The 14,007-nt window shown below is 39.0% G+C and overlaps 2 protein-coding genes across 6 annotated transcripts in view; both read right to left on the bottom strand.

The window, feature by feature from the left end:
- LOC137236526 (cell division cycle 5-related protein-like) overlaps positions 1-14,007 on the bottom strand; it is a 276,855-nt gene that overhangs the window by 191,800 nt on the left and 71,048 nt on the right. The gene's annotated exons all lie outside the window — the stretch shown is intronic.
- Positions 1-14,007, bottom strand: part of TTLL6B (Tubulin tyrosine ligase-like 6B) — a 98,976-nt gene that overhangs the window by 53,179 nt on the left and 31,790 nt on the right. Inside the window, exon 9 of one of the 5 annotated variants that reach the window (XM_067759239.1) lies at positions 12,474-12,893. The exons of the other annotated variants lie outside the window; for them this stretch is intronic. Within the exon in view, the coding sequence (XP_067615340.1) occupies positions 12,858-12,893 (36 nt within the window). The 3' untranslated portion in view covers positions 12,474-12,857. Of the gene's footprint in view, positions 1-12,473; positions 12,894-14,007 lie in introns of those variants that run through there. 5 annotated transcript variants of the gene reach the window in all.

The raw sequence follows: 14,007 nt of genomic DNA, 5'->3' as shown, positions 1-14,007 counted from the left end.
CTTTAAATTATGCGATAAAAACGTTGGCATTAACAGTTTAAAAAAAAAAAGTTTTTTTTTGGTTTTTGGGACTTGTTTTGGTCAAAATCGATTTTTTTCATTTTCAAGGCTCCAAATCATTTTTTATGTATACGTTTCCATTAGACCCACCAATAAGTATACCAAAATGATCAGGGGACGAGCTAAGTTGATTTAACCATGTCCGTCCGTCCGTCTGTCGGTCTGTCCGTTTGTTTGAACGCAAACTAGTCCCCCAATTTTTGAGATATCTTGATGAAATTTGATAAGCAGGCATATTTTGATGGGGGATTTGACATTTGTCGGAATCGACCGGATCGGACCACTAAAGCATATACCTCCCATACAATCGATTGTTCAATAAGCGGGGTTTCGCCATTTCTGCCCCATTTCTGCCTCATTTTATCAGCTAGCAACATCAAATTTTACCACAAGCTTACGCATAGATGGTTGTCTGAAAAAATCGTCAAGATCGGACATATCTATATATTAGGGCGGGCCGATTTAAAAATCGCTCATTGCTCTGTGAAAATCGTATTCTAGGGATCAAAATAAGAAACTTTGCCGAAGGAACCATACCTCTAAAAAGAATTCTGATGTCCCCCAATTTGGGTCGAACTTTTGGGTAGGGGCAAATTTTGAAAAATTCCACTTTGACCCATTTAGAGTGCTCCAATCGAGTCCAAATGTATGACCGACCCCCACTAACTTTGGAGGCCCGACACACCGATGCCAGTGGCACACCTCCTGGAACCCCCCTGGGGGTTCACCATACAAACATTTCAAAAAATCGCCGGTTTTGCACTTTACATGAAAAAATCAGCTAAATGGCTATGTGGTAATAAGGCCAATTGACTTTATGGCCGTTGACCTTATGTCACCACACCATCACATTAATGCATTGTCATCGAGCCTTGATAGGTGTGCAAAGTTGCAATCAAACTTATCGCCATTCAAAGTGGTGATAAGGCCAATTGACCTTATGTCACCACACCATCACATTAATGCATTGTCATCGGTCCTTTATACGTATGCAAAGTTTCAAATTAATCAGACTTCTAGAAACCGGTGAAAATTAAGCTCAATGATTCCGTTACATACAGGCCAAGCTAATAAACGCGTGCTAAAAATGAATTTAACTTAGTAATAGAAAAGATTTTAAAAAATATTATTAGAAATTAGCGTTTTTACAACCCTTTTAAAACCAAGGCATCACTGTGATGCATTTGCATGTCGTAAACATAGTTGTGTGGGTTTTTTATTCAACCGTTTTAAAAAATAAAGGTATCACTGTGACACAATTGCAAATCGTAAAATTGCTTGTGTTGTTTTTTTAAGCCACCACAAGACACAGCAGGTAGAATTGAAATTACCATTTCATTCCTATTACCTCGCCTCGTAGACCATATATAACGCAACAGTTTTTGTGAATGCATTAAGTCGTTGTGAAGAACTCAAAGTGTGAAGTGCTAATTTCAGATAAAAAAATATTTAAAAAAAATAATAAGTGAAGTGACCATTCCAAATCAAAAAGTTTACAATGAATCCACCATCCTCTACACCGCAAGATGAAGCAACTACATCAACAACTATCGAAAACCCAATGAGTCATATACCCAAGCATGATGTTACTGTTTTTGGTGTGTCTACTGATTTAACTGATCTTAATTTACCAACCCATCTGGATATCTTGAGATATTATTTTTACTTAAGCGAACGTGCTAAAACAGAACAAAAAAAGTTTTCCCATAAATCATTCACTATTCAAGTACAAGATAAGTTGATAGGAATTTGGGAAAAACTTGGTATGGAAATAATGCTGAAAAAAGGTGTATTTAATAAATTGAATAAATTGCTTGACAAGTATCAAGAGCAAATCAGGAGAAGAAACGATAGATAAAATTGATGAGAAGTATCATACTAGGATGGTAAAAGAACCTCATCCTGTTATTTTGAGAGAACCCAATTCTGAATTGATTGGTTACGTAAGACTGGAACATCATGCTTGGGTATATGACTCATTGGGTTTTCGATAGTTGTTGATGTAGTTGCTTCATCTTGCGGTGTAGAGGATGGTGGATTCATTGTAAACTTTTTGATTTGGAATGGTCACTTCACTTATTATTTTTTTAGAAATATTTTTTTATCTGAAATTAGCACTTCACACTTTGTGTTCTGCACAACGACTTAATGCATTCACAAAAACTGTTGCGTTATATATGGTCTACGAGACGAGGTAATAAGAATGAAATGGTAATTTCAATTCTACCTGCTGTGTCTTGTGGTGGCTTAAAAAAAAAACAACACAAGCAATTTTACGATCTGCAATTGTGTCACAGTGATACCTTCAGTTTTTAAAACGGTTGAATAAAAAACCCACACAACTATGTTTACGACATGCAAATGCATCACAGTGATGCATTGGTTTTAAAAGGGTTGTAAAAACGCTAATTTCTAATAATTTTTTATACTCAGTGGAGCAGAGCTCACAGAGTATATTAACTTTGATTGGATAACGGTTGGTTGTACAGGTATAAAGGAATCGAGATAGATATAGACTTCCATATATCAAAATCGAAAAAAAATTCGATTGAGCCATGTCCGTCCGTCCGTCTGTCCGTTAACACGATAACTTGAGTAAATTTTGAGGTATCTTGATGTAGGTTCCTGGGCACTCGTCTCAGATCGCTATTGAAAATGAACGATATCGGACAATTACCACGCCCACTTTTTCGATATCGAAAATTTCGAAAAATCTAAAGTGCGATAATTCATTACCAAATACGGATTAAGCGATGAAACTTGGTAAGTTAGTTGAACTTATGACGCAGAATAGAAAAATGGTAAAATTTTGGACAATGGGCGTGGCACCGCCCACTTTTAAATGAAGGTAATTTAGAAGTTTTGCAAGCTGTTATTTGGCAATCGTTGAAGATATCATGATGAAATTTGGCAGGAACGTTACTCTTATTACTATATGTCTGCTTACTATAAATTAGCAAAATCGGAGAACGACCACGCCCACTTTTTAAAAAAAAAATTTTTTAAATTCGAATTTTAAAAGAAAAGTTAATATCTTTAGAGTATATAAGTAAAAAGAGGAGAAAGACGATGAGGTGAAAGACACTTTTTATGAACAATTAGAACGCACATACGAGCGCTGCCCCCGTCATGATATAAAAGTCGTGCTTGGCGACTTTAACGCCAGGGTGGGCAAAGAAGGTGTTTTTGGCCCTACAGTCGGAAAGTTCAGCCTACACAATGAAACTTCTCCTAACGGGCTGAGGCTGATTGACTTTGCCGGTGCTCGAAACATGGTCATATCAAGCACGAGGTTCATGCATAAAAAGATACATCAAGCTACATGGCTGTCTCCTGATCGAAATACTCGCAATCAGATCGATCACGTTGTGATAGACGGACGGCATGCCTCCAGTGTTTTAGATGTGCGAACGATCCGAGGACATCGATTCGGACCATTATCTCGTTGCAGCCAAAATACGCACCCGCATCAACGCGGCTAAAAACAAGGAACAAAAAACACAAGGAAAGCTAGACGTCGAAAAGCTTCAATCACAACAGACTGCCAATGATTTCGCAACTCGACTCTCACACCTGCTCTCTGAGGGCACAACTCATCCTGAAGGAATACAGGAGCAGTGGGAGCATATCTCCAAAGCACTTCATACTGCCGCCGAGGAAAAAATTGGTTACCGGCGGCCACGAAAAAACAACTGGTATGATGAAGAATGCCGCGTTGCAACCGAAAGAAAAGACGCTGCCTACAGGGCTACGTTAAAAGCGAGCGCGACAAGAGGAGTGTGTGAACGCTATCGTGAGTTGAAAAGGGAAGCGAGACGCCTTTTCAGGAAGAAAAAAGCAGAAGCAGAAAGGCGTGAGTGCGAGGAGCTTGAGCTCCTAGCCACCAGGAATAACGCCCGAAAATTGTACCAAAAAATACGGCGACAGACGGAAGGTTTTAAGACCGGGGCAAACTCCTGTAGGAATGAAAACGGCGACCTTGTAACTGATGTCCAGAGAGTGCTTAGATTATGGAGGGAACACTTCTCTGCTCTCCTAAATGGAGGCAGCAATTCACCGCGCAGAGATGAAGAACCCGATCCCGCAATCGATGATGATGGAATATATGTCCCCCCGCCCGATTATGACGAAGTTAGAATAGCAATAACCAGATTGAAAAACAAAAAGGCCGTGGGCGCTGATGGATTGCCTGCGGAGCTATTCAAGTTCGGCGGCGAGGAGTTGGTAAGGCGCATGCAGCAGCTTCTTAGCAAAATATGGGCGGACGAAAGCATGCCCGACGGTTGGAATCTAAGTGTTCTTTGCCCAGTCCACAAGAAGGGGGATACTGCAAAATGCACCAACTATCGTGGAATCAGCCTTCTTAATATCGCATATAAGGTCCTTTCAAGTGTATTGTGCGAAAGATTGAAGCCCACCGTGAACCGGCTGATTGGACCTTATCAGTGCGGCTTCAGACCTGGTAAATCTACCATCGACCAGATTTTCACAATGCGCCAAATCTTGGAAAAAACCCGTGAAAAGAGAATCGACACACATCAACTCTTCGTCGACTTTAAAGCCGCCTTCGACAGCACGAAAAGGAGCTGCCTATATGCCGCTATGTCTGAATTTGGTTTCCCCGCAAAACTTATACGGCTGTGCAAAATGACGTTGAGCAACACCATCAGCTCAGTCAGAATTGGGAAGGACCTCTCCGAGCCGTTCGAAACTAAACGAGGTTTCAGACAGGGTGACCCCCTATCGTGCGATTTCTTTAATTTGATGCTGGAGAAAATTATACTAGCTGCAGAACTTAACCGCACTGGAACAATATACTATAAAAGCGTGCAATTACTGGCATATGCTGATGACATTGATATCATCGGCCTAAACACCCGCGCTGTTAGTTCTGCTTACTCCAAGCTGGAAAAAGAAGCGGTAAAGATGAGTTTGATGGTGAATGAGGACAAAACGAAGTACCTGCTGTCATCGAGCAAAGAGTCAGCGCATATGCGCCTTGGCAACCACGCTACTGTTGGCAGCCATAATTTCGAAATAGTAAAAGACTTCGTTTATTTGGGAACCAGCATCAACATTAGCAACAACATCAGCACTGAAATCCAGCGAAGAATCAATCTTGCCAATAAATGCTACTTTGGACTAGGTAGGCAATTGAAAAGTAAAGTCCTCTCTCGGCGAACGAAAATCATACTCTACAAGTCACTTATCGTACCCGTCCTGCTATATGGGGCAGAAGCATGGACCATGACAACAGCAGATGAAGCGGCTTTGGGAGTGTTCGAGAGAAAAGTTCTTCGAAAGATTTATGGACCTCTACGCGTTGGCGATGGCGAGTACCGAAGAAGATTTAATGATGAGCTGTACGAGCTATACGCAGACATCAACATAGTCCAGCGAATTAAAACGCAGCGGCTGCGCTGGCTAGGCCATGTTATGCGAATGAAAGATGATGCTCCGGCCAAGAAAGTGTTTCTATCGGAACCCGCCTATGGAAGCAGAGGTAGAGGGCGGCCCCCACTCCGTTGGAAGGACCAGGTGGAAAACGATTTAAACTCCCTTGGTGTGACCAATTGGCGCCGGTTGGCGGAGCGAAGGAGCGACTGGCGCGCCTTGTTGGACGGCCATAACCGTTTAGACGGTTAAGCGCTAATTAAGTAAGTATATAAGTAAATTATGCCAACATTCAACTCCAGTAATGATATGGTGTAACAAAATACAAAAATAAAAGAAAATTTCAAAATGGGCGTGGCTCCGCCCTTTTTCATTTAATTTGTCTAGGATACTTTTAATGCCATAAGTCGAACAAAAATTTACCAATCCTTGTGAAAATTGGTAGAGGCTTGGATTCTAGGACGATAACTGTTTTCTGTGAAAAAGGGCGAAATCGGTGGAGCTGCGCCCAGTTTTTATACACAGTCGACCGTCTGTCCTTCCGCTCGGCCTTTAACACGATAATTTGAGCAAAAATCAATATATCCTTACTAAACTCAGTTCACGTACTTCTCTGAACTCACTTTGTATTGGTGTAAAAAATGGCTGAAATCCGACTATGACCACGCCAACTTTTTCGATATCGAAAATTACGAAAATTGAAAAAAAAATGCCATAATTATATACCAAATACGAAAAAAGGGAGGAAACATGGTAATTGTATTGGTCTATTGACGCAAAATAAAAAAAAAAATAAAAATAAATGTAAGGCGCGATAATCTCCGAAGAGATCTAAGGCCGAGCTTCTCTTCCAAGTTGCGTCGTGCTCTTCTTGATTTTCCCTACAAATTGGCCGGACGGGACCTACATGTTTTATGCCGACTCCAAACGACATCTGCAAGGCAGATGAGTTTTCACTGAGAGCTTTTCATGTCAGAAATACTCGCGGAGCGCTTGCCAAACACTGCCGAGGGGCGACCCCGCTTAGAAAAATTGTCTTCTAATTTAAAAACCTTATTTCTAAAATTTTGATGTTGCTTTGCCCGGGGTTCGAACCCAGGGCATACGGTGTGGTAGGCGGAGCACGCTTCCATCACACCACGGTGGCCGCCAATATGGACGCAAAATTTAACTTTAGAAAAAAACTTGGTAAAATGGGTGTGACACCTACCATATTAAGTAGAAGAAAATGAAAAAGTTTTGCAGGGCGAAATCAAAAGCCCTTGGAATCTTGGAAGGAATACTGTTCGTGGTATTACATATATAAATATATTAGCGGTACCCGACAGATGAAGTTCTGGATCACCCTGGTCCACATTTTGGTCGATATCTCGAAAACGCCTTCACATATACAACTAAGGGCCACACCCTTTTAAAACCCTCATTAATACCTTTTATTTGATACCCATATCATACAAACACATTCTAGAGTCACCCCTGGTCTACGTTTATGGCGATATCTCGAAAGGCGTCCACATATAGAACTAAGGCCCACTCCTTTTTAAAATACTCATTAACACCTTTCATTTGATACCCATATCGTACAAAAAAATTTTAGAGTCACCCCTGGCCCACCTTTATGGCGATATCTCGAAAAGGCATCCACCTATGGAACTAAGGCCCACTCCCTTTTAAAATACTCATTAACACCTTTCATTTGATACCCATATCGTACAAACAAATTCTAGAGTCACCCCTGGTCCACCTTTATGGCGATATCTCGAAAAGGCGTCCACCTATAGAACTAAGGCCCACGCTCTTTTAAAATACTCATTAACACCTTTCATTTGAAACCCATATCGTACAAACGAATTCTAGAGTCACCCCTGGTCCACCTTTATGGCGATATCTCGAACAGGCGTCCACCTATAGAACTAAGGCCCACGCCCTTTTAAAATACTCATTAACACCTTACAACTAAGGGCCACTCCCTTTTAAAACCCTCATTAATACCTTTAATTTGATACCCATATCATACAAACACATTCTAGAGTCACCCCTGGTCCACGTTTATGGCGATATCTCGAAAGGCGTCCACATATAGAACTAAGGCCCACTCCTTTTTAAAATACTCATTAACACCTTTCATTTGATACCCATATCGTACAAAAAAATTTTAGAGTCACCCCTGGCCCACCTTTATGGCGATATCTCGAAAAGGCATCCACCTATGGAACTAAGGCCCACTCCCTTTTAAAATACTCATTAACACCTTTCATTTGATACCCATATCGTACAAACAAATTCTAGAGTCACCCCTGGTCCACCTTTATGGCGATATCTCGAAAAGGCGTCCACCTATAGAACTAAGGCCCACGCTCTTTTAAAATACTCATTAACACCTTTCATTTGAAACCCATATCGTACAAACGAATTCTAGAGTCACCCCTGGTCCACCTTTATGGCGATATCTCGAAACGGCGTCCACCTATGGAAATAAGGATCACTCCCTTTTAAAATACTCATTAACACCTTTCATTTGATACACATGTCATACAAACACATTCCAGGGTTACCCTCGGTTCATTTTCCTACATGGTTATTTTCCCTTATGTTGCCACCATAGCTCTCAACTGAGTATGTAATGTTCGGTTACACCCGAACTTAACCTTCCTTACTTGTTTTAATTTCTTTTCTATTACTAAGTTAAATTCATTTTTAGCACGCTTTTATTAGCTTGGCCTGTATGTAACGGAATCTTTGAGCTTAATTTTCACCGGTTTCTAGAAGTCTGATTAATTTGAAACTTTGCATACGTATCAAGCACCGATGACAATGCATTAATGTGATGGTGTGGTGACATAAGGTCAACGGCCATAAAGTCAATTGGCCTTATCGCCACTTTGAATGGCGATAAGTTTTATTGCAACTTTGCACACCTATCAAGGCTCGATGACAATGCATTAATGTGATGGTGTGGTGACATAAGGTCAACGGCCATAAGGTCAATTGGCCTTATTACCACATAGCCATTTAGCTGATTTTTTCATGTAAAGTGCAAAACCGGCGATTTTTTGAAATGTTTGTATGGTGAACCCCAAGGGGGGTTCCAGGGGGTGTGCCACTGGCATCGGTGGGTCGGGCCTCCAAAGTTAGTGGGGGTCGGTCATACATTTGGACTCGATTGGAGCACTCTAAATGGGTCAAAGTGGGATTTTTCAAAATTTGCCCCTACCCAAAAGTTCGACCCAAATTGGGGGACATCAGTATTCGTTTTAGAGGTATGGTTCCTTCGGCAAAGTTTCTTATTTTGATCCCTAGAATACGATTTTCACAGAGCAATGGGTGACACGGCCTACTATATATATAAAAAGAAGTGTACATTTTGATTGTCACTCCATAACTCGAGAACGGATAGAAAGATTGCCATGAAATTTTTAGGAAATATACAGGAAGGAGAGATGATGGTTAGTTGATTTTGAAATCCCAAATCGGTGACTAGGGTCTCGAGATATAGGCCAAAACATGGCCCCGGGTACCCCTGAAATGTGTTTATAGAATATGGATATCAAATGAAAGCTGTTGATGTGTGCTTTAGTACAGAGTAAGTTTTATGCCGCTGGACGACTAGGGTCTCGAGCTATAGGCCAAAACGTGGACCCGGATACACCTAGAATGTGTTTTTATATTATGGGTATCAAATTAAAGCTGTTGATGTGTGCTTTAGTACAGAGTAAGTTTTACACCACTGGGTGACTAGGTTCTCGAGATATAGGCCAAAACATCGACCCGGATACCCCTAGAATGTGTATGTATTATGGATATCAAATGAAAGCTGTTGCTGGGAACTTTAAAGTAATTTTCATTGTGATATTCGATTTAGTCGCATCAACCTGGCAAAACTGATAAATATGCATGCGAAGCCGAAATAAAGACACGAATTCATAATAATACCCACATACCTATTTACAGACCTCCTATTCGATTTGCCTGAATTTTGGTATATAAATTTACTTATATTAGTATTAACAATGCTTTTTTCCGGGAAGTACACCAGAGACGGGCTGAGACTGGGATTAGGACTAGGACTGGGACTGAGACTGAGACTCGGAATGAGACTGGGACAAAATACATACCACCCTCTGGGACTGGCAATAGGGATGAAGAAGAATGAGAAAAAGTTGAAAGAGAAGAGAAAAGAGAGAAAGAGACTGAGAAAGAGATAGAATGAGACGAAGATGGAGATAGATGAAGCGAAAAAGACTGAGGGAGGAGCGAATAAAAAGATTAGGACAAAGTGGGCAGAGTTAGACGGAAAAAGCTTATTAAAATGTATGCAGATAGACCAAATTTAGGGCAGAATAACGTCTGCCAGGTCTGCTAGTTTATAATAAAAATGCCATACAACCGACTGTTCAGGTAAGAGGATTTTCATATTTTTTTTCGAAATCGATTTTTATTATAAATACATATGTCCGATCTTGACGATTTTTTCAGACAACCATCTATGCCCAATACGTAAACTTGTGGCAAAATTTGATGTTGCTATCTGTTAAAATGAGGCATAAATGGGGCAGAAATGGCGAAAACCCTCTTATTGAACAATCGATTGTATGGGAGGTATATCTATAGTGGTCCGATCCGATCGATTCCGACAAATGTCAAATCCCCCATCAAAATATGCCAGCTTACCAAATTTCATCAAGATATCTCAAAAATTGAGGGACTAGTTTGCGTTCAAACAAACGGACAGACGGACATGGCTAAATCTACTTATCTCGTCCCCTGATCATTTTGGTATACTTATTGGTGGGTCTAACGGAAACATATACATAAAAAATTATTTGGAGCCTTGAAAATGAAAAAAATCGATTTCGACCCAAACAAGTCCCAAAAACCAAAAAAAAAAATTTTTTTTAAAAACTGTTAATGCCAACGTTTTTATCGCATAATTTTAAGTGGGATAGGAACTATGAGACAAATTCGTTTTCATCGGCAATACTTTTGCACGTTTCTGAAGAAACCCTTAAAAAAATGGCAAAAAAACTCCTCAAAACCCAAAAAATATAGTTTTTTTTTTCAAAAAACTGTTATCACCGAAGTTTTTAGCGGACAATTTTGAGTCGGACAGGGTATACATGAACATTTTAAAATCAAATGAAAATTTTTTAAGTAGGTCATGAAAAAAACCTTAAAAATCAAAGAAAAAAAGTCAAAAAACTCAAATTTTGCAGGCTCGAAAATTATTTTTTTGGGTATGCTTAGTGGAAATTTTTTTCCTGAGCCCAAAACCTATCGAAAAATTGATGGTGCGATATAGGTTAGTAAATCGACCCAGCTTAATAACAATTCCATCAAAGAGGATATATTAAAATAACAGCCGCCAGTTGACTACACTGATGATATGAAACTTCTCGCTCTCTGAGAGCGCGTGAAAATGTTCATTTTTTATAACATTGGCCATAGATGCCATCATGCTCAAAACCAAATTTAGGCATTTCAGAATAACTTTTGGGTATTTTACATGATAAAGGTTTAATTTATGATTTTCACCGAAAATTTACTCAAGATTGTCAAATGGGATATCAAAAAACTCGAATTTTTTTTAGGATTACAAATCCGAAGAAAAAAATAACTCTTTTTCACTCGTGGAAAATTTATCAGTTAAACACCTTTCATCGAAAGGCTGCATACGAAACGGGCTTCGGTAGCAACTTTCGATTGATATAAAAGTCAGCTTCTTAGTTTTCGCATTGATGTAAATGGATACATAAAGGCCATGTTTTTGCGGAGCGTTGCGATATTCCATTTTTGACAGCTGAGATAAATTGTAGGTATACGTATAGGTTAACGCAACATGTTTAATTAATAGCCTTTTGCGAACGACAACGCAGGTACTTCACCAAGTGATCTAATTTCGTATTTTTCGCGTTTTTGTTGTATGTGGATATGCATATGTATGTACATAAACCGTTTGGTCGCATCAAAGTGTTATCTTATGGCGATGCCAATGCAGCAAAGCACAGCAACGCAATCGAAATATATTATTTCATATTTTTTCACTTATCTACCACAAAATATTTCTACAAAACTTTGCCTTTTTTATAAATTTGAATAAGTTTTTTCAGCTTACTTGCTGATTTATTTGAAAATAATGAAACCGAACGGATTTCTTGGAGTTTTTTTTTGCGTATTTTAGGCAACTCTATAGCCATCTGATTTCAGGACCTATTCTTGGAAACGAATGAAATTTTGTTTACAATTGAATGAACTGACAGCTGATTTTAAGCCCCATTCCTGGAAACGAATTGAGAGGGAATGAATGTTTCGTATCAGGTCATCAGTGGTTTCGTATCAGGTCATCAGTGAGTACAAGTGTGTTGACTTTTTTCTGACAGGCACTCGCTTAAGTGAGCATAACGGGAAAATCTGGGTTGCCATTGTTGTTTCGGTTGAAAACGGTCAATTAGGGTGCAGAGACGCAAAAGATTGAAACAGGGTTTATGTAGTCACAACCGTGTTGCTTCTGTTCCACATCATTTTAATTTTATATCATGGCGAAAAGTGTTCAGTTCAGAGTTATTGACTTTCATTCAAAGTTTAATTTATTAAGGAGGGTTACTCCTTTAAATGTAAAAAGCAGAAAAAACGTAGAGTTTTCAAATAATTGTGAAAAACTTTTTAATTTGAATTTCTGTACCCAAGTTCACTATATTTGTGTAACACAAGAATCTGGCGGTCAATTCCTTAACTATGAAAAACTGAAAAATATACACTTATTGAAAACTCATTTGCACACGCAATTTACACTTTGAATTTAGTTGTGTTTTTATGCACAAAATTTTGAAACTAAAAACAAAATTTTCATTTGTCAGAAAAAATAAAGAAAAAGCGGCCTAATGTCAAAAAACCATATCGAAATACAAACTGGCTTGTTTGTTTTTAATGAACTACGTTGTATTTTTTTTTGTATTTCGTTAGTTTTTTTAAATATAGTTCACAAACTTACACCAGTGCTGAAACCTTATTGGCTCCCTCGACAAAAATGTAGGAGAAAATACAAGAAAAATACATAGAAAATAAAGTAGTGTCATATAGGAGTTTGATTTGTTTGCACTTACAGCACCATTTTATTTGCAGGAGACTTTCACAGCTACAAAAATTAAGGCGGATTTACACAGACGCTTTGGTTGTGTTGCATTCATTAATTCATCTGTCGGGCGAAGAATCAAAATTTTACATAAATGCTTTGGTTGCGTGCCTACGCTTTGACAACGCCAAGCGAAAAACAATGAGACGCCGTACGTTTTCTTTGCTTTGAAGCGACCAAAGTGTTTATATAATTTTGCCCTTATGCATTTGTGTAAACAGCCTTAGAAGTGAAATTTTTCCATGTTGCACGTGTGGCGCTTTATATTTTGGCTCTAATTTAAATATATTTTGCTTTCCGTATGTGTCATCTGTAAATAATACAAAGTTTTATTAAACTATGAAATGCAACTCAGCTTGAAGTACTCTTACGTACCAAAAATGCAACTCTAGACCTGAGATTTGCATCAGGTGAGCGAGGCTGTTTGTAGTATTGACGTTTATCGCTTAGCTGACACACTTGTATAGGTACACTATGTAGTCACCTTACGCGACATTGTGAATGATGACAAAGTGTGATCTCTTCTGCATAGACGTCAAAATTCCAAAGTGATTGGATCACCTGATTCGTATTGGACTATCGCTGTCTCATTCTGTATCTCTTTCTATCACCCGCTGAAGATAGGCGCCGCCATATTGAAGAGCCTGTCAAAACGCTGAAAAGTAGCCATATTGAACAGCCTGTCAGGCAGTTGACAGATAAGATAACACACTTTGTCATCATTCAAATTGTGATTTTGGGAAAGAGAATGAATGAATTCATTAAATACCCCTAGGTATGCGGGTCAGATCTAGGTATATCTAGGATACGGGTTCAGATATCGCAATCAAAATTACTGTGTATGGAAACCCTCATCAACGGCTTTCGTTTGATAGCAATAATGTATAAACATACCCTATGGCTTCGCGGGACCACATTTTAACCTTTGACAATAATCACCCAGCAGCACGGAATATATGTAGTTTAAAACCTATTCATCAAAATCGGTCCAGTCGTTTAGGAGTTAAAGGGCCAATTAAACTTCCTTAACCCTAACGCCATAGTCGGAACCATACCCATATCCATAACAATCTCCAATGTGATCGATTAATGGTGCCTTAACCTAAAAATCGTGAAAATTTCATAAAAATGAAGAAAACGCAAAAAATTACAAACATATTCCACAAAAAGTAAGTCTCTTAGTCATAACGTACCCAAAACAATGAATAAAATCTACAAAAAGTTATCAAATTCACCAACTCTAGGTTATGGATATGGCGATAAAACAAAAACCAATTGGTTGGCTATGGTATGGTTATGGTATGGCACCATTAATCGATTACACTATGTCTCCACGGTACACGATTTCGGTAGTATGATTTCGTAAATTACATTCCTGTCCACACGATTATGCTTTTTCTTTTACACAATTTCAAATGACATTT

Source organism: Eurosta solidaginis, chromosome 1 (genome assembly GCF_040869045.1).
Source record: "Eurosta solidaginis isolate ZX-2024a chromosome 1, ASM4086904v1, whole genome shotgun sequence".
Taxonomy (NCBI): Eukaryota; Metazoa; Arthropoda; class Insecta; order Diptera; family Tephritidae; genus Eurosta; species Eurosta solidaginis.
This window is presented reverse-complemented; position numbering and strand designations above follow the sequence as displayed.